This window comes from Mauremys mutica, chromosome 2 (assembly GCF_020497125.1).
Source record: "Mauremys mutica isolate MM-2020 ecotype Southern chromosome 2, ASM2049712v1, whole genome shotgun sequence".
In the NCBI taxonomy this organism is placed as follows: Eukaryota; Metazoa; Chordata; order Testudines; family Geoemydidae; genus Mauremys; species Mauremys mutica.
The window spans coordinates 112,003,044-112,029,399 of NC_059073.1; the positions used below are offsets into that span (position 1 = coordinate 112,003,044).

General features: G+C 39.8%; 1 protein-coding gene across 1 annotated transcript in view; it reads right to left on the reverse strand.

The window, feature by feature from the left end:
• Window positions 1-1,819: 1,819 nt before the first annotated feature.
• KDM1B (lysine demethylase 1B) overlaps window positions 1,820-26,356 on the reverse strand; it is a 38,220-nt gene continuing 13,683 nt past the window's right edge. Inside the window, exons 11-22 of the mRNA XM_045003013.1 lie at window positions 25,793-25,969; window positions 24,673-24,747; window positions 21,344-21,481; window positions 18,686-18,857; window positions 16,833-16,960; window positions 15,172-15,303; window positions 13,179-13,253; window positions 11,729-11,845; window positions 10,622-10,747; window positions 7,933-8,055; window positions 5,799-5,951; window positions 1,820-4,616 (exon numbers count right to left, since the gene is read on the reverse strand). Coding sequence (XP_044858948.1) covers window positions 4,533-4,616; window positions 5,799-5,951; window positions 7,933-8,055; window positions 10,622-10,747; window positions 11,729-11,845; window positions 13,179-13,253; window positions 15,172-15,303; window positions 16,833-16,960; window positions 18,686-18,857; window positions 21,344-21,481; window positions 24,673-24,747; window positions 25,793-25,969 — 1,500 coding nt within the window. The 3' untranslated portion in view covers window positions 1,820-4,532. The remainder of the gene's footprint in view (window positions 4,617-5,798; window positions 5,952-7,932; window positions 8,056-10,621; window positions 10,748-11,728; window positions 11,846-13,178; window positions 13,254-15,171; window positions 15,304-16,832; window positions 16,961-18,685; window positions 18,858-21,343; window positions 21,482-24,672; window positions 24,748-25,792; window positions 25,970-26,356) is intronic.

Consider the following 26,356-nt stretch of genomic DNA (forward strand, 5'->3'; position numbering starts at 1 on the left):
AAGTAACTGACTTGATAATGCTTATTTGGATATTGGACTTTATGGCCAAAACTTTCAGAAGTAGGTGCCTAAAGTGATGAACACCTGACAGGCTTAACAACTGAAAATCATGCCTCAAATTTAAGAGCCCAAGTGGGATAGTACTTAATCATTTACTTAAGTGCTATTCCAAATCGGAATGCTTTTCTAAATCTGAGCTTAAATATGGCCTATGGTACTACTGTGTTTTTGTTTGAGTCCTTGTGGCACTTTAGAGACTAACATTTATCTGGGCATAAGCTTTTGTGGGCTAAAACCCACTTCATCAGATGCATGGAGTGGACCATACAGTAGGGAGGTATAAATACACAGAATATGAAAAGATGGGAGTTGTCTTACCAAGTGGGGGGTCAGTGCTAACGAGCCAATTCAGCTTAAGTTGGAAGTAGGCAATTCTCAACAGTTGACAAGGAGTGGAAAGAGTTATCTTTTCACATGATGTGTATTTATACCTCCCTACTATATGTTCCACTCCATGCATCTGATGAAGTGGGTTTTAGCCCACAAAAGCTTATGCCCAAATAAATTTTAGTCTAAGGTGCCACAAGGACTCCTCCTTGTTTTTGCTGATACAGACTAACATGGCTACCACTCTGAACTATGGTACTCTAGAATCACATCTCAAACTTTAGCCAACTGCTTTTGGTTCAAAGTGGAAATTTTCATGTAAGGTCTTTTTGTGCACCATATACCTTTGTCCTATCATAGAAAGTCACATTTGTAATTTATGTAAAATACTAACAGGCCAAACAAAGTGTTGCTATCAATGCTATGAAAAACAAATCCTCTAATGACTCCAGTATTCAAGAGCAAAACATTTTTTAAATTTTAGTATTCTATATTTGCAAAATTAGGAGTCAGATAATTTAAATTCTGAATGTTCAGCCAGTCAGGATGTTAATTAACCTTTACCTTTTTATGACTTCTTTGCATGTAATCCTTTTTTAAAAAAGGCTGAATGTTTCAGTTTTGTACTCAATAAATGTCTTTCAGAAAAACTTAAATCAATTTTGATATTCACTTACCTGTACAGTGAAATTTTACAGTCTCAGATGTATACCTAGTCATCTAGAGGAAGCTATTCAAAACTCTGGAAAAGGTTTCTCTGCTTTAGAGGTGCTATAACATGTCATGCCATCAAAATATGACTACAGCAAATGACCCTTGTGCAATTGCTTTGAACAATCTTACCAGCTTTACCAAAGGCATTCAGGCAATTTCAAAATCCTGGTAAAGCAGTAAGTTACTAGTCACTGAATCTTGTTTTGTCCTTGGGTGGTACTACAATAGTTACATTAGGTTATTTTTAAATTGTACTTCTAAACCTTAACACTTGTGGCCAAGTCACCACCTTATTTGAATGAGGTGGACAAGATAGAAGTTATTGAATTTCCTCAAATGCTTTTCCTCATCCTTGTGTAGGAAAATGCTAATGAAAGCTGGAGTGCATAAGTGTTAATGCTATGATCTAACTCTACCCCCCTGGTTCTTAACTAGGGGTATGGTCTATGTGTGAAGCTTGTGTGTAGAGTATCATCTCTTGACCCGACCACAGTCACTGCTTGGTGAGGAAATAATCTATCGGTTTGTGAAGTGTTCTGTGATCCTTTGAAAGACACTGGATCCATAACTGTATATATAATAGAATCAGGACTTGCACTTGAAAGACAGTTATAGAACAGCAACTATAATAAGATTCTACCTCTAGATATTAGTAAAGTGTGTCATGTTGCTCAGTACATCCTTAGCATCAGTTTCAAAAACAATGTGCAACATCCAGGGGACACTTTCCAGTTTTATTCTGCTGCCATAACACAGTCACACAGTTGAAGTGTAACAGATCATGCTCTGCCTTCAGACATTTTGGTCATATTTTAAACAAATTTACTTAAACTGGAGAATGGCTTTGTTTACAGGGAATAAATGGTACATAAGTTAGAAAAACTGGCATGCTTAATTAAATTTGACATTATTAGTCCCCAAGAACTTCTCCAACACTTAAGTCAGACCAATTTTAAGGTTTAACTTTTTTAAAGTCTTAAATTAGTATAAACAAAATGGAACACTCATTTTATGCTTGTTTCTCCACAACTGAAGTGCAGCACAATACATTCTAAATGCCTGATTACCAAAGTAATAACAGACATTTAGAATGGACTAAACAGTTTAAAATTTACCATAATGCTCTGCATTTATCCCTCATTTTTTGCCTTTTTAATAAGGCCTTAATTCAGCAAAGCATTTAAACATGTGCCTATTGTTAAGAATGTATATAAATTCCAATGCAGCTGTCAACAGGATTTGGGCCCATGCTTAAAGTTCAGCATGTACAGAAATACTTTGCTGAAGAGGGATAGACTGCTGAATTAAGATCTAAGACACTAAGGGTTAACTGAAAGGTCAGGCTCTTAACTGTTTCCATGCTATGATGAAGCTGATTGGAGCTTTGACCAAGGCCTGTAGATGTGGGCTGTAAATAAAATTTATAGTCTGAGCTTGTACCAATTATTCTTTTATTTAACTCTGTTTCTAAGCTGCTTTCCTATTAAAATTTTGCTGTCTTGTATAGTACATTGAGAGAGGCAGGGAGCTCTTCCTTTCACTTTTGCCCACCATGGATGCTTTTAATTTCCCATTGAAATCTCTCTCTTCCATTATAAATTGGTCTATAAAATGTGGAATTATCAAAGTAGCAATGATTTAACAAAAGCAAAATGTAAACCTTGATTACCATTTCTTCTATAAGCAAAGGATTTCAAGCCTTGCTCTATATAATCTTTAAGCCAGTTACAATTTAGTATTTGGAAGTATTTCAGAACTGTAAATATTAGCATTCTTTAGAGCAAAAAAAGAATGAACACTTACTTACACTTTCAGTCACATCCTCAATTCAATTTTAAAACAGAATATTTAGCTGAAAACCAGATCTAGTTACATATATAAACATCTTCAACCTTGTAAATTAAAGATTAAATAAAAATATTTAACATCTGAACATCACTTCTGCCCTAGAAAACAAATTAGGTATTGAAGAAGAGTAAAAAAATTGCTTTTCTTCAGCAGGCTTCTTTTCCAAAGGTAACCTTTCTGGAGTTAGGCCCTGCAACTCAAGAAGGTTTGCTTTGTCACACACAGAGCATTCTAAAGAGTGCATGCTTGAGACTAAGAAAAATAATTAAGTGCTTATTTTCCTTCCAGAATCGCACAGAACTCTGCAGTAACATCACAGGAGGAAAAATATATTTTTTTTAAATTTTATTTTAAAACATTTTCCATTTACCCTGTTCTATGGGATGTTAAGGCAGGTGGGGATGCTGTGTGTTTTATTTCTTGCTGCCTTCCCCTGTGGGAAAAACTTCTTAGGTATCTGCTTATCCTTTACTGAATTACTCCAGAGTCATTTTTTTTATACTACCATCAAATAATAAACTAAATCAAAGTGCAAGCCACTTTATTTCAGCCCTTCATAAAAAGCATGAATATTTTACCTCATTCATCTTCACCTATTTTAAATACAAAAGCTGAATGAGCCACTAATAACTTACACCCTCTTTATCCCCAGTTAAGCTCTCAATTATACGTGTAAGTGATTCACCTACTTAGCTCAAGTGAATTTGGAAGTTCACTTTCAAAGGAAAAACATCTAAACCCATACAATTTTTTTGCGCTACTCTACTTACATGATGAGCAATACCGAGTAAACCTAAACTTACTCTTATCATAAAGATCATTCCTCTACATGTACAACTCTGAATATGCAGCACGGAGAACATTTCAGAGACATTTTTACCGTAACATAGAAGCTTTTTTTCCTTTTGAAAAATCCTTTAGCTTCAATAACCTTTTGATTGCACTATAAACTGTTCCAGCAGTTTTTATTTAAAAAGGAACACATTTGAGATGCCAAAGCCAAACTGGTGGACAGTAAGTACACTGAAAAATGTCAGAAGAGGTTGGTGGGGGGAGATGGAACTGATTTTGTTCTCTCTTACAACCATCTCCATTGTCATTCCATGATTTGGCTTGTTTGTTCAAGTGCTACTCTGATCGTGATCAACCTGAGAACAAAATGAATTTAGGAGCCCCACCATAATCCACCATGTTTTAATACTGTATAGAAATCAATGGCTCTCTTATTCTGAACTTCTTCAATACAGGTGGTTTACTACAATAGCGTGGGCTGAACCATATAGAAAAAGGCCTCACACAGCAGGCTTTGTTAGTAGACCTGTGTATGCCACAGTAGCAAGAAACGCCAATGTCAGTGCTGACATGTTACTAATATCTTTGTTGGAAAAATGACATTAGGAAAAACTATGACTTCATGTAGCACCAGGGTTTGAAAGAAAAAGAAAATTAAAGATGACGATTTTATCCTCAAATACCACATACTGTTTTTAGTACCACTTGGGGGAATGATAGCAAAGGGGAAATTGAAGAAAGTCTTACCCACAGAAAACAATTAAAAAATATATAGACACAAATGTCAGTATTCAAAATGCTGCTATTTTGCTTGCTTCTCGAACGCCGCTCAAGTAAGCTCCAGTAACGGTCTGTGGAAAGTGCCTGTTTGTGGCCTATAATAAAATAAAAATTACATACTTTCTGAAACAGCTATAGAAGAACAAAAATAAAATTCTGCTTCAAAACAAAGTTCTGTGTAGTGCAAGAGTGTTTGATACATGTTTTTACACAGATATTTTCTAAAGCAGTTACCAATTTTCAAACTATTAAATACTCTCAAATTTTAAAAATAGCTTGTTAAAAAGATGAACCCAAGAAAAGCCTTTTAAAAAAAAAAAAGCAAGTATTGCATTTAGCAGAAAGGTAAGCTCTGAAATTGTCATACATCCATTAAAGCTAAGAAGTTTGACTCTTGGCAGAGGTAGTCATTTTTGCTAGTTTGAACAATACTTCAGAGAGATTGTTCATACACTTTCATATATCAATACACAATAGTATCAAGGGCATGAGTTTGTTACAGCTGCATTAGTGACCAATGGAGAAGTAGAGTCAATTATGCAGTCCATCTGAAATGCAGTGGGCGATTATGAGTCTCAATCTACAATATGAACATGCATTTTGTCTTGTTTATAAAATCAGCAACTGACCATATGTATCCAAATACAATTATGCAAAACCAGCAAAACATAACTACAATAATGGACATGCCTGAAAAACTACAATTTATCATTATTACCCACTTGTGTGACATTCCTCCATGCATAGGCAGGGGCTTGTCTTTTAAAGAGCCTATTGCTCTTCTGTATTCCATAGGGCAAGATCATAGTTACTGTACATCCCTAAAAACATGTCCACAGGGACTGAAGTCAGTTATATCCACGCCAACATAACAGTTTTCCATTTTGCAGCTTGTTCTGGCTATAAATTTTGGTGCAGATTTTCAAAACTAGAGGCTCTGGCTCATATGGCTAGACAGATTACAACTACACACACTTCTGCAGAGAGAAGTTCAAATCGCAATTAGATAAAAAATGTAAGTAGATTTTGTGGCCTCATCCTAGTCTGCATTTATCCACTCCAGAAAGCCACACCACAATTTAGTACAACTGGCAGTGCCAGCTCAACAAGCCAGGAAGTGCTGTAGGTCAAAATCAAGGTGCATTGGGAATGGGGATATTTACAAAATGTATGTCCACTCTATGTCTTTCTTTACCCAGCACTTAATCTCTTTTTTACAACAAACAAAAACTAAGTTCTTGAACCAATTTTAGAATGACAATAATGATGACATTTACCTCACCAGCAAAGAAGATTGTTCCTTGTAGGTCTTCAGCTATAACATCATAAGCCTCACCACTGCCACCTGTCTTTACAAAACTATATGCCATCTGGATCCAGGGATCTTTGTTCCATCGTGTAACAAAGTACTTAACTGGGTCTGGAACTTCCTGAATTATCAAGGAAATAAATTATGCAGTATAATGAAGAACACACATTTTTTATAATTTTCTTCCATTAACACAGCTTCTTCTAGTTTTCCTGTACAAGATTAAATGTTTCCTGTTTAGAGTGTACACTTAATAACCTCTTATTACTACACTTTCAGGAGATGTGCACATTTGCCTAAATTCCTGGTAATTTTTTCTAATGTGAAACATATTACCCCCCAACAGAGTTTTTAGGAACCTCCAGTGAAGAATTATATTTGTTAAAATGTTTAACCTAATGTTTGAAATATTCAGGATATACTTATGCAGCTTTGAATTTAGCAAATTTGAGAGTCTGCATAATACAAGGGTTGTAATACTGCATACAGCTATATTTGGAGAAGAAGAAACTCTTCTTCCCTCAGTCTATATGCTTTGTATATTCTTCTGAACAGGTACAAGAAGCATCAGTTTACCAGTGATAACCTCAGGGTCAACGATATTATGCACAAAAGTTTCTGCAACCAAGAGACTAAAGATCAATGTTGTGAAATAATGCTGAGATTTCTACAATAGTGGGGTACATCTTAGAAAGCACTCCTGGTGCATCTTGTCTTTATAAACTGTAGTAACTGGTCCACTTTGAAAGAAGTTTTACAGATATATTTTTTTTTGTAGGAGGTTCTTTTTCTGGCTGTATAAGATGGGGATAAAACAATCAGACAGGCATGGAGACCAAATATCAATTTGCCACCTGTAAGTTCTTGAGAGGTCAGAATAGCAAGTAGGTGAACTTTTAATATGAATATAGTTTGTTATAACAGCTGCTCACGCAAGTATATTTTCTGAGGAACAACTGAAAACTCAGGATTCCTTTGGGTGAGTCACTTAAAAGTTAGCTATTAGTGTAATTTCTGTTGAGGCCATTAGCCTCATCCTTGCCGGTGTCTGCCTGCTTCATTAAAATCTCTCCCATCAAAGGGGTGGTGGCTGGAAGTGAGCATGGACTCTGTATGCACCAACTGTTAGGAAGGGCTCACTCAGAGCATTAGAGCCACCAATGTACATCATGCATTACACTACTCCTGGAATTGCATATGGCTAATTCAGAACAGAAAGCTCCAAACAAGATCCACATTTCAAAATAATACGACATTAACAGCAGCAACATTTATTTTACGCATCAACTCAAAGAATCCAGAGGTCAGTATAGCTACTAAGTCTTCCTTAGCATCCAGCTGTTCAAAATCAGAGCCGCTCTAGAATATCATGAGGGAAAAGTACAGCCCCCAGGGTTGGGTGCAAATGGTATTGCTAAGTAATGATCTCCTGCTTCCCCAGAATTGACAATAGTGTTTATAATAAACTTTGATATTAGTTATTATCTCAAAGGTGACCTGCCAAGAGACAGAGGGGGAAGAGGACTTGTACCCAACAGATATACAAGGAAGGTTCGCCCTTTTGGGGGGCGGGGGGAAGGGAGAAAAGGGCGGAGACAAAAGTTTTTATTCTGCTTGGTTTTCACGTTAGAAAGCCAGCTCTTGTCTAGCCTATACAACTTTCTGTATGGATGGAGAACTAGTGGGATGATAACATCAGAAAGATCAAGGACATGACACCTGATTAACTGGGAAGTGATTTTTACTCAGACTGTTTAAACTTTGTTTTTTGTTAATGCCTCTAACCAAAACATGTAGAAGAAAAACTCCCATTTGGTTTACAAATTAACACCCCTATTTCTTCAATTCAGGCCCAAGATAGCTCCCACTTCCCATTTCCGTGATCACAGAAGATCAGACTTGACATTCCTGATATTTCTCAGACAAAAGACAGGCAGAAAAACCCACACACACTTTAAAAAAAAAAAACCCACCACATTTCAGGTCTTATTTCTACATCATAGTGAAGTAATAAAAGGGCACAAACTTTTTAATTCTTTGCCAGTCCCTCTTTAAATCTGTGGCAAGTTAATTCTTGTTTGACAGAAAAACACTTCTCTTACCTGCTCCTTAAACAGCTCTCGAAGTACAGTCATGCACAGTTGTAGTACTTGTTTGTCATCTAAATTCTTAATGGTTGTCACAGCATCTCCGGTAACTACTGACATTAGAACACTATATTTACCCTAGAATCAAAACATTAACATTTGATATCATTTCAGAAATACTAAGAATGTCTAGAAAGTAACTTAAATTACTAGTGTCCCCAATAGACAGTCAGTGGGGGAAATTAACTTTTTTTTGGACCAAGTCAATTATGATCCCTAAGAAAGTTTATCCTCTGTAGTTTTTACTCTCAGATATGAAAAAACTAGAAGAAAGTCAGGACAATACAGAACCTCATTGGGTAGAATTAGTCCTTTTTATACCTGTGCAGAATTTACTGGAACCCATCTATTTGTCAGCCTAAATACACAAAGGATGTTAACATGCTTACATTCATACATACAAGTCACATTCTCAGTGCCAGATCTAATCTCCTGTTCAATGCTAAAGCTCCACTGCTAACTTCAAGAGACAGAAACAAGAAGAGGCCCCACTAGGATTCTAGTCATTATGGGCCTGAGATAAAGCCTACTGAAGTCAATGAAAGTCTTTGTATTGACTTAATTGGGTTTTGGCTCAGACACCAAGTGCTCTGCCCTAAACCTGCTGTGGTCCTGCTTACCTCTGTTACCACAAAACTCAGCTATCAGGAGTTTCAAAAGTGAAAGAGCAGTGGCTACAGAATATTGCAGAAGGCCTTATCTCGCTCACAGTATGCCATTCCTCCCTCTCATCTTTATGGGGCAATTAATATACCATATTTACTAAGCTAGAGAACAATCTGCTACCTAAGAATCACACCAGAAGCTCCCATTTATCCTCAAGAGCCCCCGCTATGAGCATACTGAATCTTTCTGCAGGAGTAACTTCTCAAATACTGGCAGATGCCTTTTCTAAAGGCCATCCAGGAACACATGATTACAGGACATTGTCTTCATAGGGTCTCTTGGAAAAACCAGCAAGTTACAGAAAGCTCTTTACTTGTTCACAAAAAGTAGTAGATAACAGGGCAAGGTACACTGAGAGTGAAGGGGGGTAGGGAGGCAGAAAGACTTGCTGTCAATCACAGGCTGGAGTTGGTATTAAAATCCATAGCTTTTGAACTGAGCTTACAGCCTTATTATTGTTATGGGCAAAGCCAATTTAACTGCAGTGGTGCCAGACTATGGGTCCAATCTATGAGCCTGATTCTCTATCCCCTGTACTGGTTTAAAATGATTACACAAGGTGTAGGGAAAACAGAGAACCAAGACTTGTGTTCCTAAGATGGAAACTGAATTCCTCGTGCTTTCTACAGCACTTCAGCCAGTACCGTATTGTTCCGAGTATAGGCCGCTCCTGATTATAAGCCACACCCTTAAAGTTTGGTGCTATTTTAAAAAAATTAAATTTTTAACTTTTTTTAACTTAAAGAAAATCTCAGCCGCGGCCGGGACTCAGAGGGCTCTGGGCTGTCTGCTGCGGCGGGGAGCCCAGAGCCCTTTAAATCCCAGCCGCGGCCGGGACTCAGAGGGCTCTGGGCTGTCTGCCACGGCGGGGAGCCCAGAGCCCTTTAAATCCCAGCCGCGGCGGGGAATCAGAGCGCTCTGGGCTGCCCGCCGCGGCGGGGAGCCCAGAGCGCTTTTAATCCCAGCCGCGGCCGGGAATCAGAGCGCTCTGGGCTGCCCGCCACGGCGGGGAGCCCAGAGCCCTTTAAATCCCAGCCGCGGCGGGGAATCAGAGCGCTCTGGGCTGCCCGCCGCAGCGGGGAGCCCAGAGCCCTTTCAATCCCAGCCGCGGCGGGGAATCAGAGGGCTCTGGGTTGTCTGCCGCGGTGGGGAGCCCAGAGCCCTTTAAATCCCAGCCGCGGCGGGGAATCAGAGGGCTGCGGGCTGCCCGCCGCGGCGGGGAGCCCAGAGCTCTTTAAATCCCAGCCGCAGCGGGGAATCAGAGGGCTCCGGGCTGCCCGCTGCGGCGGGGAGCCCAGAGCTCTTTAAATCCCAGCCGCGGCCGGGACTCAGAGGGCTCTGGGCTGCCCGCTGCGGCGGGGAGCCCAGAGCTCTTTAAATCCCAGCCGCGGCGGGGAATCAGAGCGCTCTGGGCTGCCTGCCGCGGCGGGAAGCCCAGAGCGCTTTAAATCCCAGCCGCGGCCGGGACTCAGAGGGCTCCGGGCTGCCCGCCGCGGCAGGCAGCCCAGAGCGCTCTGATTCCCCGCCGCGGCTGGGATTGAAAGTATTTTTATTGGTTTTTTTTTTTGGCAAGATCCCGCTTATAGGCCGCACCCCTAGTTTAAAGACTTAAATTAGGGGAAAAAAGTGCGGCCTATACTCGGGACAATACGGTATATATCACCCCAGTGCCTTCATCTGACCCCAGAAGCCCAAATATTTCAGACCTAAAACAAGGACATCCTAGTTGCATAAGGATCGCTCTGCATCCAGTCTTGAAAAATGTCTCCTACTTACTACAAAACAATGCTTTACAAAGAGTGTTGTCAATTCACAATCTGTTCTTTTCCTACAGAAAAATACTGGTGCCGTTTTTCTAATAGCAAGGGAGCAAACAGCAAAGAAAACTTCCATTGTTCAGTAATTCTTGCACTTGGGTTTCAAACTGAATTTTTTTAAGAATCAATTGAAAATACTGACATTCCACCCCATATGGTACCTGTGGATCCATGTCATAGAACACACTGAAAAGCCCACGTTTGCTGGAACTAGGTGGAACGTGACCAAAAAAATCAGCTCCTTGAATTTTGCTGTCCCAAAATCTATAAGGAAATTGCAAGGCAACCTAGAGAGAGAGAGAAAAGATTCAGTCAGAGATAATTTCACATTACAAAATTTGCAACCTGCCTTGTACCTCTGTATTTAAAATGTATCTCTCTCTTTCCCCTCAACCTCCGGTACCCAAATATGCTAGAGGTTCCTCAGAGTAGGATATTTGGGTCTTTTTGTTTATCAAGAAAGAAGAGTGGTATAAAATTGTTGCTGTCTCTCAGATTTAAAAAAGCACAATCTGAGTAATGTTGCCAATCAATTTGGCTACAGAAAACCTTGGGCAAGACACTGTGCTGTACCTCTTATGAGGCATGACACAGAACTCATAGCCCGGAGGGACGGTTGCCTTATAGGGTGCAGCAATGCCTGGAATTTCTGCAATGCTGTGTGCCCTTGGCAAAGTCCTCCTGCCAGCCCCACCCCCAGCACACAAGGATTTGTCAATGTGAGGGGATAGTCTTATGTCTGACTTACACACTAGTGGGGGAAGGGAGAACCCTCCCCAGGGCAAATGTGGGTCTTTCAGTGTCCCTTTATGCCACTCTGACCCTTTTACCTGACAAAGGACTTGGAGTGGGTGGATTTCACCCCTTACGTCTGTTAGATTTAGTACACTACCATACACATTGTTCAAATGTAGGCACAAAGATCAAAAGACCAGCAGTGATTTTCTACAAAATAATTTGTTTAAAAAAACATGGTTAAATTAGGATGGAAAAAGAAAGAGAAAGAAAAATGAACATACAGGATCCAGATACCATTTTGCTCTTCTATGCTTTTTTATTTATTTAAATGTATGTTGTGCAGGTTAAAAAAAAATTATGAAAGCAAATTCCACAGTATACATACCCAGGCATACCACAGCAGCTCTATGCTTATAGCATGAAAGGAAATTATGCTCCAAGATGCAAGTCAGAATCATCCTACTAAGAGGCTCAAAGCACTTGATGCTCATTTTCTTTCCTCTAACTAAAAAGTAATTTTAATTATGTACCTTCTCAATGACTCCTGCTCCCAAACTGTTAATGGCTTTCATTTTTCTCTCTGGCAGTGGTGGATTAAACTGAATGGCATTTTTCTGAAGAAGGGCCAGTGGCACCGTAACCAAAACCTATGGAAGAATAAAGAATCATGATCACAACAATAGCAAAAGCTTTACAAAGCAATTAAGACTAATCTCTCATTGTAAGTACCCATCGTTCTTGTAACAGAACAAAGATGAGGAGGCACAATTCTCCCAGGGCAACTTGGTGTCTACTGTCACTACACGTTAATGGCAGCCATATCACACATTCAGGGGAGAAGAGACTCCTCAGTACAGTTGTTCTCAAGATGTGGTCTGCAGAGTGACTTACATCACAGAGAGGAACTATGCTAACCAGGGGCGGCTCTAGCAATTTCGCCGCCCCAAGCACGGCGGCACGCCGTGGGGGGCGCTCTGCCGGTCGCCAGTCCCGCGGCTCCGGTGGACCTCCCGCAGGCATGCCTGCGGATGCTCCACCGAAGCCGCGGGACCAGCGGACCCTCCGCAGGCACGCCTGCGGGAGGTCCACCGGAGCCGCCTGCCGCCCTCCCAGCGACCAGCAGAGCGCCCCCCGCGGCATGCCGCCCCAAGCACGCGCTTGGCGTGCTGGGGCCTGGAGCCGCCCCTGATGCTAACAGTAGTAATGCTTCCTGATAGTTATAGTTCTAGCGTTTCTAAATGGCTTTTTTTTAATTACTTTTCTCTACACCCTGCACAACAGCTTCATGTCTTATTCTGCTGGGCTTTTCTTAGGTGTAAATTTAGCCTTGATCAAAGCTGCACACGGCCTCAACATTTGAGAAGAAGCAAGACTGGGCAGATTAGAGCAGTTGGAGTGATAGGAAATGAGGGGCGATTCAGTAGTAAAGGGTAAAGACCTACTCCCAGAGAAAAGGAGTAAATAAGCTAGATAACATAAAAATAGGAGGGACGTGGGAGTGGGGATTATAACCAAACAGCTGCCACCCTCACTAAAGCAAGCTGATTTTCATCTTGTCTCTTTTATATTGTCCTAATACTCACATCAGAATATTGGATTGACTCTTACAAATAGTTGTTTAAGGCTAAATAAAAATATACTAGTCTTATTAGTGCATTATGAAATATCTTTATAATTAAAACCATCATCAAAATAAGCAGAGGACACTTCATCATCCGTTAATCTTAGATATTTTTAAAACTGTGTTTGTTTCACTTGCAAAATTCAGGTAATTCTGAAGAGGTCATTAGTTCAAATGAGCGAGTTTCCACAGTCTATATAAATTAGCATTCCAAACTCAAACATGCCCAGTGAAAAACGGTCACTATATCAACCAAACATGGGTCACTGAACAATTAAGTTGTAAAAATATACAGCTTTTTTTAAACCTCTAAAGAATCTATGATCTAAATATAGATAAACTTGAAACATGCTGGTTACCTTTTGTGCTGTCCACACAGTTCCATCTGCTGTAGTGACCCGGACTTCTTCCCCAGAATAGTCTACACTGTGTACCTGATTTACAAAGGGAAAGCAATAGTGATACACCAAAAATTCTATGAAATAATACAATCCACATTCAAAGGACAGCAAATTATTACAAGTCTATAAAGTTCACCTCCCGATACGTTAACTCCCATATTTGATGCAGAAGGGCACATTACATCAGAAAAACTAGCCACGGTGGAAAAAGGGAACCTGAAACAAAAGTTCACTGTTCAAATGAAGCAACTCTTCATATGAGGAGGGGGATAACGATGTTATAGACAGTTCTCTCAAGATTATTGCGGAGTTCCCAGAAATGGTAAGGGTAGAAGTCAAACAGTTCATTAGTAAGGATGCTAAAGCTAAGGAGTCTGACACATGAAAGAAGGGAAAATATATGTTTTTTAAAGTCAAGTTAGTTACAAAAGTGACTTTTTCAAGACTGAATTTTATGTACTTGCTAAATATTATGATTAGGTTAGTCATAAATTTTAGACTATGCCTCTAGGATGCAGATATCCACCTACATTTCCAGTATCATAGGTTTGCTATAAATAGAATCACTTGCTGACAATTGAGATGAAATCTAAACAACACTGAAATTATACAGAAATAATTAAAAAAACAAACAAAGCTTCCTCCTCTTCCGTCACATCAAAACTAGTTATAGTTATTTCAAACCCAGATCTGTCTGTGGAATATGAAGAGATGCTTGTACAGACACCCCCAAACTTACGCAATCATTCTGTTCCAGAAAGCCTTGCATAACTCGAATTTTACGTAAGTCGGAAACGTATACCCGTACGTTATACAAAAATTTCCACAACTTGAAAATACTATTTCAGGTTTATGGAACTTTTTCTGTAAGTGCAAATTTGTGTAAGTCAGGGCTTGCGTAACTGAGGCAGCGTCTGTATGCTTCAAAGCTAATACCCAGTCACATTCACTGGGGACAACTGTGACTGTATAGCAGGGAATCAGAGAAACCCAGAGGATATGTATAGCAGGATGTGAGGTGCCTCCCTTCAATACCCTCTTTAGTCCTCTGCTTAGCCACTGGCTGGGCAAAGCCAGCTGATTGGTTGTCAGGTGCTCCTCTTCCCCCATTTAAGCTAGCACAGGCATTTCAAAAGCCTCTTTCTCTCCAAAAAGAACAAGGAGTAGACCTAAAAGTCACATTTCTCCAACAAAAAAAACTTCAAAAACAGACTCCAACGAGAAACTGCACAATTGGAATTAATTTGCAAACAGGGGTGGGGGAAGAGATAGCTCAGTGGTTTCAGCATTGGCTTGCTATACCCAGGGTTGTGAGTTCAATCCTTGAGGGGGCCATTTAGGGAACTGGGGTAAAAATGTGTCTGGGGATTGGTCCTGCTTTGAGCAGGGGGTTGGACTAGATGACCTCCTGAGGTCCCTTCCAACCCTGGTATTCTATGATTCTATGAAATTAGGCTTGAATAAAGACTGGGAGGGGATGGGTCATTACACAAAGTAAAAACTATTTCCTCATGCTAATTTTTCCCCTACTGTTACTCACACCTTCTTGACAACTGTTTGAAATGGGCCATCCTGATGATCACTACAAAAGATTTTTTCTCCTGCTGATAATAGCCCACCTTAATTGATTAGTCTCGTTGGTATGGCAACACCCATTTTTTCATGTTCTCTGTGTATATATATCTTCCTACTGTATTTTCCACTGCTTGCATCCAATTAAGTGAGTTTTAGCCCATGAAAACTTATGCGAAAATAAATTTGTTAGTCTCTAAGGTGCCACAAGTACTCCTCGTTCTTTTTCCTGATACAGACTAACATGGCTACCATTTTTCTCTCCAGTTAGCTGCTCTCCCCTCCCTCTCTCCCTCTCCTTGGTTGTAGCTTAGGAGCTGTGCCTCTTATGATGCTATGAGTCTGACTGATCCCCTGACACCATCATTTTACAACTCACCGGAAGCTTAAGTCGAACATCAACCCCTTCAGCCAGTTTATCTATGATGGTAGAATACCCTGGTGTTAAAAGGGTGTGATCTCCAGCAAACTGGGCAAAAAATTCATTGTGGTCCCATGAGCGTGCAGATACCTGTGGAAAGAATACAATAGGTTGTGTCTACCAGTCGGGAGACAATGTGTAAGCTTTATAAAAGCCACACATGTAGAGGAAGCCAAACTGGTTCCCTCCATACCAGGGGATCAGATGCCACCTGATGCATGGCAATATCAAGAAAGACAGACAAAATCTTTATCTAAATGAGGCTACACTATGCAAATTGTCTAATTAAGCAAAATGACACAGTCTGGATAGGTTACTAAGCGATACCCTGCTGCACATTTTAGGTACCAGTAAAAGGTGTTTTCCGTCCAAAACAAGGGTATACAGCTATCTAATCTCTCAAATGATTAGATGCTACAATGCTGTTATACCAATAAGAGTTTTTAAGCATTAGTACTCAGATAACAGAATATAAAGAGTTGCATCAGATCCCCCCCATCTCCGTGGAATGTTCTAGTTTTCTTAGAAAAGATTGGGAGTGTTCAAAATGTTGCTCCATTTGTTTGTGGCTTTGCACCAATCAGTGGGCCTGCCTGCAGAGTGAAAAGCTAAACAGAATGTGAGTGTGCGATTCTAACAGCCATTTTCGTATCAAATATGAAAGATGCTTGAAACGGCAAACTTTGTCCAAAGAGAGGTAATAAATAAATCTCTGGGGTTTGTTTCTAAGGCCAGCAGATTGGTGCCACTACAAAGTTAACAAGCATGATTACATGAGATTTAAAAACAAAGGGTGAAATTGTTGACTCCTTTGAAGTCAACAGCAAAACTCCCAAAACATATGGCTGAATAATACTAGGGGGAGGGAAGGTGTTGGTTTGAAATGGTTCTCAGCAAACTGGGCAGGAACTAAGAGTAAAGGTATGTCATCCATAGGGTTTCTATTGAAAATGAAAGTATTCTACTACTAAAATAGTAAAAATATAATGCAGCAGCTATGTTCATGATTATCATTTTTACCATAACAATACAGTAGAACCTCAGAGTTATGAACACCAGAGTTAAGAACTGATCAGTCAACACCACACCTCATTTGGAACCAGAAGTACGCAATCAGGCAGCAGAGACAAAAGAAAACAAAAAAAACAAATACAGTACTGTGTTATATGTAAACTACTAAAAAAAAAAGGGAAAGCAGCATGTTTTCTTCTTCATAGTAAAGTTTCAAAGCTATATTAACTCAATGTTCAGTTGTGAACTTTTGAAAGAACAACCATAACGTTTTGTTCAGTTACGAATATTTCAGTTACGAACCACCTCCATTCCTGAGGTGTTCATAACTCTGAGGTTCTATTATATTCTCAAGGGCTACAGATAATTTATCCAATAATATTTCACAGCAACTAATACAACACTAGAAAACTGACTACTGCAAGTAAAATGATACATGTAAATACATACCTGCACTCACATACATATATTGCCAGTACCACACAACAACGTTCCCTCTAATTTTTTACCTCCATGTGCGGAATGAATTTTGTTATGTGCACCAATATGGAGGTGATGTGTGACCTGTTTCTAAGTTACATCACATATTTAATCAATCATGCACTCACCTGATGGAGGTCACTGCCACAGGCATACTCCAAGTTACTGAGGTGGAACTGTAGTACCTTTTCCTCCAAATCACTGAACTGGATACCTGACTCCTGAATAAAAGCCTTATAGATCTCCTGTATCTTCTCTGTACAGAAACAGATTTACATTAAGAATGTAGAAACAGGTGATCATAGTACATTGTTCTCTGAATCACACAAGTTTGTAAGTTAGCTATTAATACTCATTCAAATGTATTTCTTATTTAGTGAAAAAGCTGCTACAGAATATATGCCAGCAAGATCTCTCACATATGATCAGATGAAACCCTAATTTGGTTTAGGATTAAAATAATTTGATTTCAGATATAGATAAGGCAGCGTATGTTGAGAACTGCCCTCAAAAAGAGTAGATATTACTGTCAACCTCAGAAAAAAAAGTCTGGTTAAAAAAAAAAAAAAAGGAGCCATATGGGATAACCAACATAGACAGCAGAGAAATTCATTGTTCAGCTACCATCAGTACATCATGCTGCAGTGATGTGGTTTAAATAACACTCATTCCCCAAGGTTAATTCATTAAAAAAAAATTAAAACAAAAACAAAATAACCCCAAAGCAAACATGAATACTACTCCGAATGCCACCTTCTATAGAATTCTGTTTAATTTTCACATAAGCAAAAGATTTGAGCGATTTGGGGCCCAATTCAACAATGGATTCTCTTCCTTGTTTTCCAGTGGGCTTTGGATCAGGCCCTTACTCTGTGTACTCATCATAGAAAAAAGGAGCAGAACTATATTCTGAAAATGTAATTTAAAAAATAAAATCACAGCTGCCCTGACCATCTCTATCCAACCAAAACTGCTTCAGCTACTTGGCTGAACATCTACACCATAATTAAATCCCCGTAACCTGAGCCCAAGTCAGCTGGCATGGACCAGTCGAGGGTGTGTAACTGCAGTGTAGACATATCCTTAGAGACAAACTAGTGGTAGTACCAAAGCCCAAGGACAGGTGTATTAAAAATGGCCAAACTATGAAAACAACTGATCCAATTGTCACGGAGTTGGGGGAGACAAGGCCCTGCACCCCCGGCTTCCTGCGATTCACCATGACTCTTAGCTGGCCAGTAAAACAGAAGGTTTATTTAGATGACAGGAACACAGTCCAAGACAGGTCTTGCAGGTACAAACAACAGGACCCCCTTAGTCAGGTCCATCTTGGGGGCCAGGGGAGGCCAGGAGGTCTGTCTGGCCTCCCCTCCATTTTCCCAGCCAGCTTCAAACTGAAACTCTTCAGCCCCTCCTCTCCCTTTGTTTCTTTTCCAGGCCAGGAGGTCACCTGATCTCTTTGTTCTCCAACACCTTCAGTTGGCACCTTTGCAGAGGAGGGGTCCAGGCCATTAGTTGCCAGGAAACAGGGTGTCGGCCATTCTCTGTGCAGACCCTTGCACACCCCTGCCCTCTAGGGCTCTGCAACAATCGCACACCCTTATCCCACCACCTAGATACTTAAGAAATGCATAGGGGAAACTGAGGCACCCACACAGTATTCAGTGAAAAAATTTAAGAACATTCTCATTTCGTCACACCAATCTCCTATGTTATCATCAATATAGGAAAAAATTACTCTTCAAATGAGATATGGTCTGGACTACAATCTAGGGGTGAAATCCTGGCTCCACTGAATTCAGTGGCAAAGCTCCCATTGACTTCAATGGAGCCTAGAAGTTTAAGGCCAACCATACATACAAATATTCAGAATCCTCAAATTATGTACGAAATTAAAAGCAAATTGGCATAAAAGCCCCCTTAGTCTTATGGTTATGAACATTGTCAACATCTCTGGTGTCCAGGACAACGCCTCTCTTACCTCCAAGAGGAACATCTTGATGCTGGGTCTTATCTTTTCTCCATTCTGAGACAACATCCAGGATGGCATTGAAATGAAAGTCCATGCGCTTATCTATAGTGGGGTCAGTTATCCTTCCACCTTCTTGGATCAAATCACATCTCTCCCCTAGTTTGTGCATTTTAATGCCAAGCTTCAAAAGAAATGAATAAGAGTAAAATTTCTATGGGGAAAATTCACTTTATAAGCTGCTCAAGTACATTTTAAAAAGAAGGGTAAATCCTTAGGAATAAGGCACTGTTGCGAACATGGAGTTTTTGCACACTTTAAACAACTGGTCAGGTTAGACATGAATCTCAACCTCTTAAAATAATACAAAAATTTAGTTCTGAATGGAACCTGACACTCAGCAGTTAAACCAAGCCTATGATTTTTAAGCAACAATACATCAAAGGCAGTACAAAAATACAAGGATTAGAAAATGGTGAAACTAGAGAGTTGCACACTTTGTTGCTTCTGTAGGCAGAGTGCATTGCACACAGCAGGAGCTCCTTCCCTTCCTCCACATACATCCCGCAAACTCTCCGTGTCCCACCCTTCCGTCCCGCTCTATTTCAGAGACTCACTGCAACCTCTTGGCCCCTTTTCTCATGCCAGGGGCTGTGTGTGTCCTCCATGCTGCAGAGTCTGCCAACCAGAAGCCAGGAGCTCTGTGTCTCCACCATTTGCCCCTTCCAGTTTTCACCAATATTAATATAGTTCTGCCCATAGAGGACTAAAACATTCCCTGAATGTTCTGGAATTGATCAGATGTTCAATAATTCAATAATTATTGCATTATAGACAGAAAGAGAGACAGAGGGATGCCACTGAGTTGAGTGTTAAACCTTGCTTTGCTTGGCCAACTGTCAGTATTTTTTCTTTTTTTAAAAGTCACACATAAAGAGTTGACAAGTTTTACAAAGTCCAAGTGAAACAATTACTTGGAGATGTAGCACAAATTCTTTTCAGTGCACTTTTACCTAGTCAGAGATATGGCCTAAGATTTCCCCATTCTACCCACTTATCCTGTGAGACCTTGGGCTGCTTCCCACTGCAGGTCTCTTTTCAAAATACAGTTCTATTTTAAAAAAAGTAAAAAATACCCTAAATAAATGATCACACACTATTACTCAACATATGAGCTCCCTCTGGGTATTCAGAAGCCATTCCTTCTCACTTTTCTGATTAAAATAAGGTTTTGCTATTTTTCCCCATTATTCTTCCCAGTGGCATAGAGCATTGGACAGTTACAGGAAAATGAGCTGGATTTTCTCCTGGTCTCCAGCAGACTAGTTAGCTAAGTTCACTTGCAAAAACTCAGCCTTGGATCTGAACATAAAGCTGCTTTGGAGTTTGCAATGTTGGCAGTTAAAAAACACCTTTTTACTGGTAGCCTATGTGGATTTCATCTGGAATTCACTGAGAGACAATATACATGAATCTCCACAATGCCATAAAACCACACTAAGGTCAGTTGGGGCTTTCAGTTGAAAACTATTGCCAACTCCAGTTTAAGGGCTTATCTATACTACAACCACCAAGCTGCTGGGGACTGTCACAACATTATCTGCAGTCACAGGCAAAAACATGGCTTCTTCTTGCAGCTGGTGCCTAGCCATTTTTAGTTTAGCAATGTACCTGACACTGTGCTAAAACCCTGCTCTGTCCAAGGCTGTAGCACTAATCAAAGACATGGTTACCACACAGCTATCACTTACAAGGCAGATTTATGTTTTAAATCACACCAACCATGTCATAAATTGCGTCACCAGATGTGGTTTTTATTGCAATACAGATAAGCCCTAAAGTTCTCAAACTTGATAAACTCTTATGCTTTACAGACTGACCATTTCTCCGTATATGGATTAGTACTACTAAGGATGGTTATGAAAGTGATGTTTTTCTATGGTCAATTTGGTTGCTATGAGTTAGACTAGCATTTCATCAGAATCTCTTATTCTCACTCATTAAGATGAGAACTTTCTCTATTAACTTGTTTCACCTAAGAGATGGACTACAGATACTTTGAGCAGAATATCTCTGAGCTAGTTATTTCTTCACCTCCTTTCCTGAATCAAAGTGGACAATAATTTCATTTGAATTGTGTGCTGCAAGATCTTCAATTAAAAATTTGCACTCAGAAAGCACTTTGTCTTTTGCTTCATTTCTAGTTAAAACGTGGCATAGATCAAACTTAACTGTATTTAAAGAGCCATTCAAGACAATAAATACATATATAGTACTCTGTCTGAAAGGTAGTAGTTGAAACCAAGGATTTTTTCTATACTTTAGAATTCATAAAGGACTTAAATGTATCATAAATAAGAGCAGCCTTACCACAAGGAATTCTATTGTGAGGGATCATTTGGCTTGATTGGTTGTTTTTTTTTTTTAAGGTGACTAATGTTAAAATGGAGATATTTTAAAAGAAACAAATTATTTTAAGGTTAGCTCAATCATTGCTCTGATTATAAGAGGCTGACCCACCTAATTCCTGGAAGGTAACTTTTATATTAAAAAATATTAACTCGTGGAGCAAAACCATGGCACTCACACATATATACATGCCTACATGGCTTTGTAATTAGACCACTTTCACTAACAATAATGCATAACCATTGCAGGGAAGAAACCCACTTGCTCACACATTAGTGCTATCGGGTTGTTGACACAGCCATTCACAATCTGTGCTCCTTTTCCTACAGTGACTCCTCTGAAAGTCCTATCGTCCCACACACGCCCGCCAATTCTGTCTTTCGCTTCTAGCACAATGACCTGTAACACAAATATAGCTTAGGAAGTTGTCAGAGAAGATATTTTAAAAACATTTATCTAGGTTCCAGGATAAAGACAAAATTAAGCTGCTTAGTTATGTTATTGAGCGTAATACTTTACTTTGTTGATAAATGAACACTAATGGAGCAGACCTTCTATTCATGTTTTTCATATTGTAATTTTAAAGTTACTTTAAAGAGATACATACACACAGTTATAAAACAAGGGCTCATTTAAACTTTAGCCAAAATTAATACCTTAATAGAACTAGGCTTGAGCATATTATCATTTCCTTTTTTCAACTTCTACAAGGTGAAAAAACTTCCAATTTTTCAGGTTTAGGGAAAGGTGCTCCAGTTGTCCAAGTCAATATATGATGACCTTTTGCTGTTTCTTTTAAAATACATTTAATGTACATTTCCTGTACTGAAAATACATATTTTCTAAAGAGATAAGCAATATTTTCAATTCAAACTGTTTTTGCTGTTTGATATTAATATAATTCATTGCAAAATAGATTTCTGCATGATTGACACAAAGCACATGGAGGACAACGTGCATTTGTGATTTAGCAATCATGGAATGGGTTGAAAATGGGGCAGAATTCCAGCCTTCTGGATTGTGATGCTGTGCATAAGAAAGGTGACCATTTATAACACTATTGTTACTCTGTTACACAATTTCCATAAGTCTTGCACAAAGTGTATCATGTTAGGTGTCAAAATGGAAAAGTTACAATCTGTCAAACATGATTATCCTGATTAAATCCACGTATGATCTTTGTATCCAAAGTTACGAATGTTGTGTATTTGTATCTCCAATATGTGTATTGTTCCTGGGTGGCACCCTCCAGGTAGATTTACATCAGGATTAGACAGCTATGTGTGATGGCCAATTAAGGACACTCAGCTCACAGTGGGTCATTAAAGAAATTCATCCTGCCCAGTAAGCCTTTCCTGTGGACATCTTGGAAAGAATATGGCAAATAGCTGCATGAGTCAGCAAAGCATGTGAGAACATGTGATAATGGCACTCTCAGCAAGTTTTCAGATGACACTAAACTGGGAGGAGTGGTAGATACGCTGGAGGGTAGGGATAGCGTACAAAGGGACATAGACAAATTAGAGGACTGGACCAAAAGAAACTTGATGAGGTTCAACAAGGACAAGTGCAGAGCCCTGCACTTAGGACGGAAGAATCCCATGCACTGCTACAGACTAGGGACCGAATGGCTAGGCAGCAGTTCTGCAGAAAGGGACCTAGGGATTACAGTGGACGAGAAGCTGGATATGAGTCAACAGTGTGCCCTTGCTGCCAAGAATGCTAACAGCATTTTGGGCTGCATAAGTAGGGGCATTGCCAGCAGATTGAGGGACATGATCATTCCCCTCTATTCCACATTGGTGAGGCCTCATCTGGAGTTGACTGTGTCCAGTTTTGGGCCCCACACTACAAGAAGGATGTGGAAAAATTGGAAAGAGTCCAGCGGAGGGCAACACAAATGATTAAGGGGCTGGAACACATGACTTATGAGGAGAGGCTGAGGGAACTGGGATTATTTAGTCTGCAGAAGAGAAGACTGAGGGTGGATTTGATAGCTGCTTTCAACTACCTGAAAGGGGGTTCCAAAGAGGATGGATCTAGACTGTTCTCAGTGGTACCAGATGACAGAACAAGGAGTAATGGTCTCATGTTGCAGTGGGAGAGGTTTAGGCTGGATATTAAGAAAAACCTTTTCACTAGGAGGGTGGTGAAGCACTGGAATGGGTTACCTAGGGAGGTGGTGGAATCTCCTTCCTTAGAAGTTTTTAAGGTCAGGCTTGACAAAGCCCTAGCTGGGATGATTTAGTTGGGAAATGGGGTTGGACTAGATGACCTCCTGAGGTCCCTTCCAACCCTGATATTCTATGATTCAATGATATGTGACCCTGGACTCCATCTTGTGCATGGAAATTTTCTGTCCCATAGCAAAGGATATAAAAGACACCCGAGACACCTCCAGGTTGCCTCTTTCCTGCTCTAATTCCTTGGACTGGGGATTTACAACTAAAAGGAGTATCTTGAACTCTGGTCTGAGGCCCTTCCAATCTTTTGGAAGTTACTAGAGAGACTTTTGCAATCTATTCCATCACTGCTACAAACCTGATATAAGGACTTTGCAATCGTTTGTATGTATATGATCTATTAACCTTTATAACTCTCTTTTCTTAATCAATCCTTAGTTCGTTTACTAAGGATTGACTGACAGCATATTTGGGTAGGATCTCAGATACATCCTGATCTGGGGTAAGTATCTGATCCTTTGGGATCAGTAAGAACCTCACATATGCTGAAATAGGTTTTCAGTAATCTCTCACTATATTAGACTTCATTGTCTGGATGGGAGCCCAGGGCTGGAATGCCCAAAGGAGACTGTGTTTGGCTTCCGGTTAACCAGTGTGGTACTGCAGAAGCTTTTTATTTTTTAAAATAGCTTGGGGAATCTAATTATAGAGTAAACCACCAGCTTTGGGGATTGTCTGCCCTATTTCTTGGGGTCTCCCCTGAGCGTGGCCTCCCCAGTGTGGCCCATCCAAGCATCTGGTCACAAGGATTTTCAAAAGAAATCAAGGAGCTAAGTGCTCAACTCCCACTCAATCTCCAATCTTGCAAACATTTAGACATGGAAGTATTTCCACTGATTTTAATGGGACTACTCATGTGTGCAAAGTATTGCAGAATCAAGATGAGTGCGGGAACAGGGATACAATCAAATATATGCAATTTATGTACACTTGTTTATTATAAAGAGATCATGCCAATTATTTTTAATTCTGGTAAAGTTAACTTAATAAACAAGAGTTAATTTTTCCTTATTATTTACATTATGATAGCACCTAAGAACCACAGTCAACCCTCTGTTCTGGACACTGTTCTCATATGTCATTTTTTAAAATAGCATGTAAAATACATACTAAACGTACTGCTGTTTTGCTTTGTTGTTTGACCTGAACTAAAACAACCAACAGATATTACTTAACCTAATTAAACCCTAGATTTTGTACATTTATTGGGTTCTTCTATGGAGGCATCTGTATTAGGAATATTATTTTTCCACTACTGAAGGACAAGTTTCTAAATCCTATGAAGTTGGAGGTCTGCTGTTTGCACATGTTGAAAAAAAAAAAAGTATTTATCCTAAAACTTCTTACCTTAATTCCAAAGTTGTGCAGTTGTCTTGCAGCTGCTAATCCTGCTGGACCAGCCCCAACAATAATGACAGATTTCTTTTGTGTTTTAAAAAAGAGAGAGAAGGAAAGTAGCAAATGTTCTTATAGAAGAAATCAGTCGGTGCAAAACCAAAAATCAATCATTGCACATTATGGGTGACATCTGTGCTCCCACTGATTTCAGTGGTGTGAGATAAGGCCTGTGTCCTCTAAAATAGTCAATGATAACTTTGAAAGGCATGATTTGTTAGGGTTCATTTAGAGTCCATGGAAGGCCAGTTACTGCTTTGGGGATACTAACTGGTTTATTTGAGGCCTTTAAAAGCAGATGTCTCAATTAACTTAGACTAAAACAGTGCTGATAAAAAAGTCAAGCAAGTTAAGTGACCTAGATCAAACGTACCATGTATCTTGTAAGAATCTTTGATCACAAAAGCCGTTAAATAATGAAAACTAGTTTAAAATACACACACTTTTCATTTACATGTAGCATAAAATTGTACTTGTCTGTATTTCTAGGAGACAGGCCCTTACAGCACATATTCATTTTTGATCTACATTTCAGTGTTGTGTCACACAAATTGACAGTCACATACAAACACCCATTGATCACAATTCTTGAAGGTGGGAAATGGATCAGCGTTCATGTCACGCTCCCTGTCAGTACCTGGTCCGGGCTGGGAAAGCTAATGATCCAACCAGCAGACCAAATTTGGTGATGAATCCTGGTCACGTGCCACCTGAGGCACGTTGTGCATACACTAAGAAGACGACAGTTCTTGAAAGCCATGTTTTCTAGCCTGGGTAAACAGGGGTGAATTACTATGCTAGGCCATGGAGGAAAGCAGAGTGTATACCATGGGTTTAGAAAACAGGTTACAATGTAGTTCATCCCTGTCCATAATGGCCACGGAAACCATAGGCCTGATGCGTCCACTGAAGTCAATGGGAGTTAACACTTTGCTAGCAAGAGCTAAGCTAGGTTTAAACATGATTCTGGCTAATACGGTTGAAATTACAGAATGAAACAAGAGCCCAAACATGAAAACAGAAATTAAGCAGCAGCATATTCTATCTACTAATTAATATTATGGTTACCTACATTGTGGTATTCTTTGGGAAGAAGATGTTGGTCAGGATTGACAGACAAAATCCCTGTATTAATCAGCCCTTTTCTTGCCATAAAATAAAGTATCCTCTCCATCTCTTGGACACAGCGAATACGCACAAGCCCCCGCACAATGATGCGATGAGTACATTTGTGAGGGGTAAGAGCTTCCTGCATATTGGGAAACAAAAACAAAACAAAGACATGTTCATACAAAATGTTCCATGCTTTCCCAGGCTTAAAACATATTTCAACCGTAATTTAGATGCTGAAGTCTAACCTCTAATCAAACAGGTTTCTAAGAGAGATTAACAGAGTAAAGTTCAATTTTGTGTGTCAGCCAACTGCAGGAAGAGAATCTCTAGGCCATTTGATTCTTCCAATTCTCCCATAACCAAACAGAGTGAATTAACACAGAACAAATGAGATGAGAGTACAATGGACCTCAGCTACATCCATGATGCCTGTCAAGCACACATTTTGATATTGCAGCAATGCTAGATATTCAAGCTTTTCCACTGAATGCCCTCTGGATCCACCCAGTAGAGGTCTGTGCAA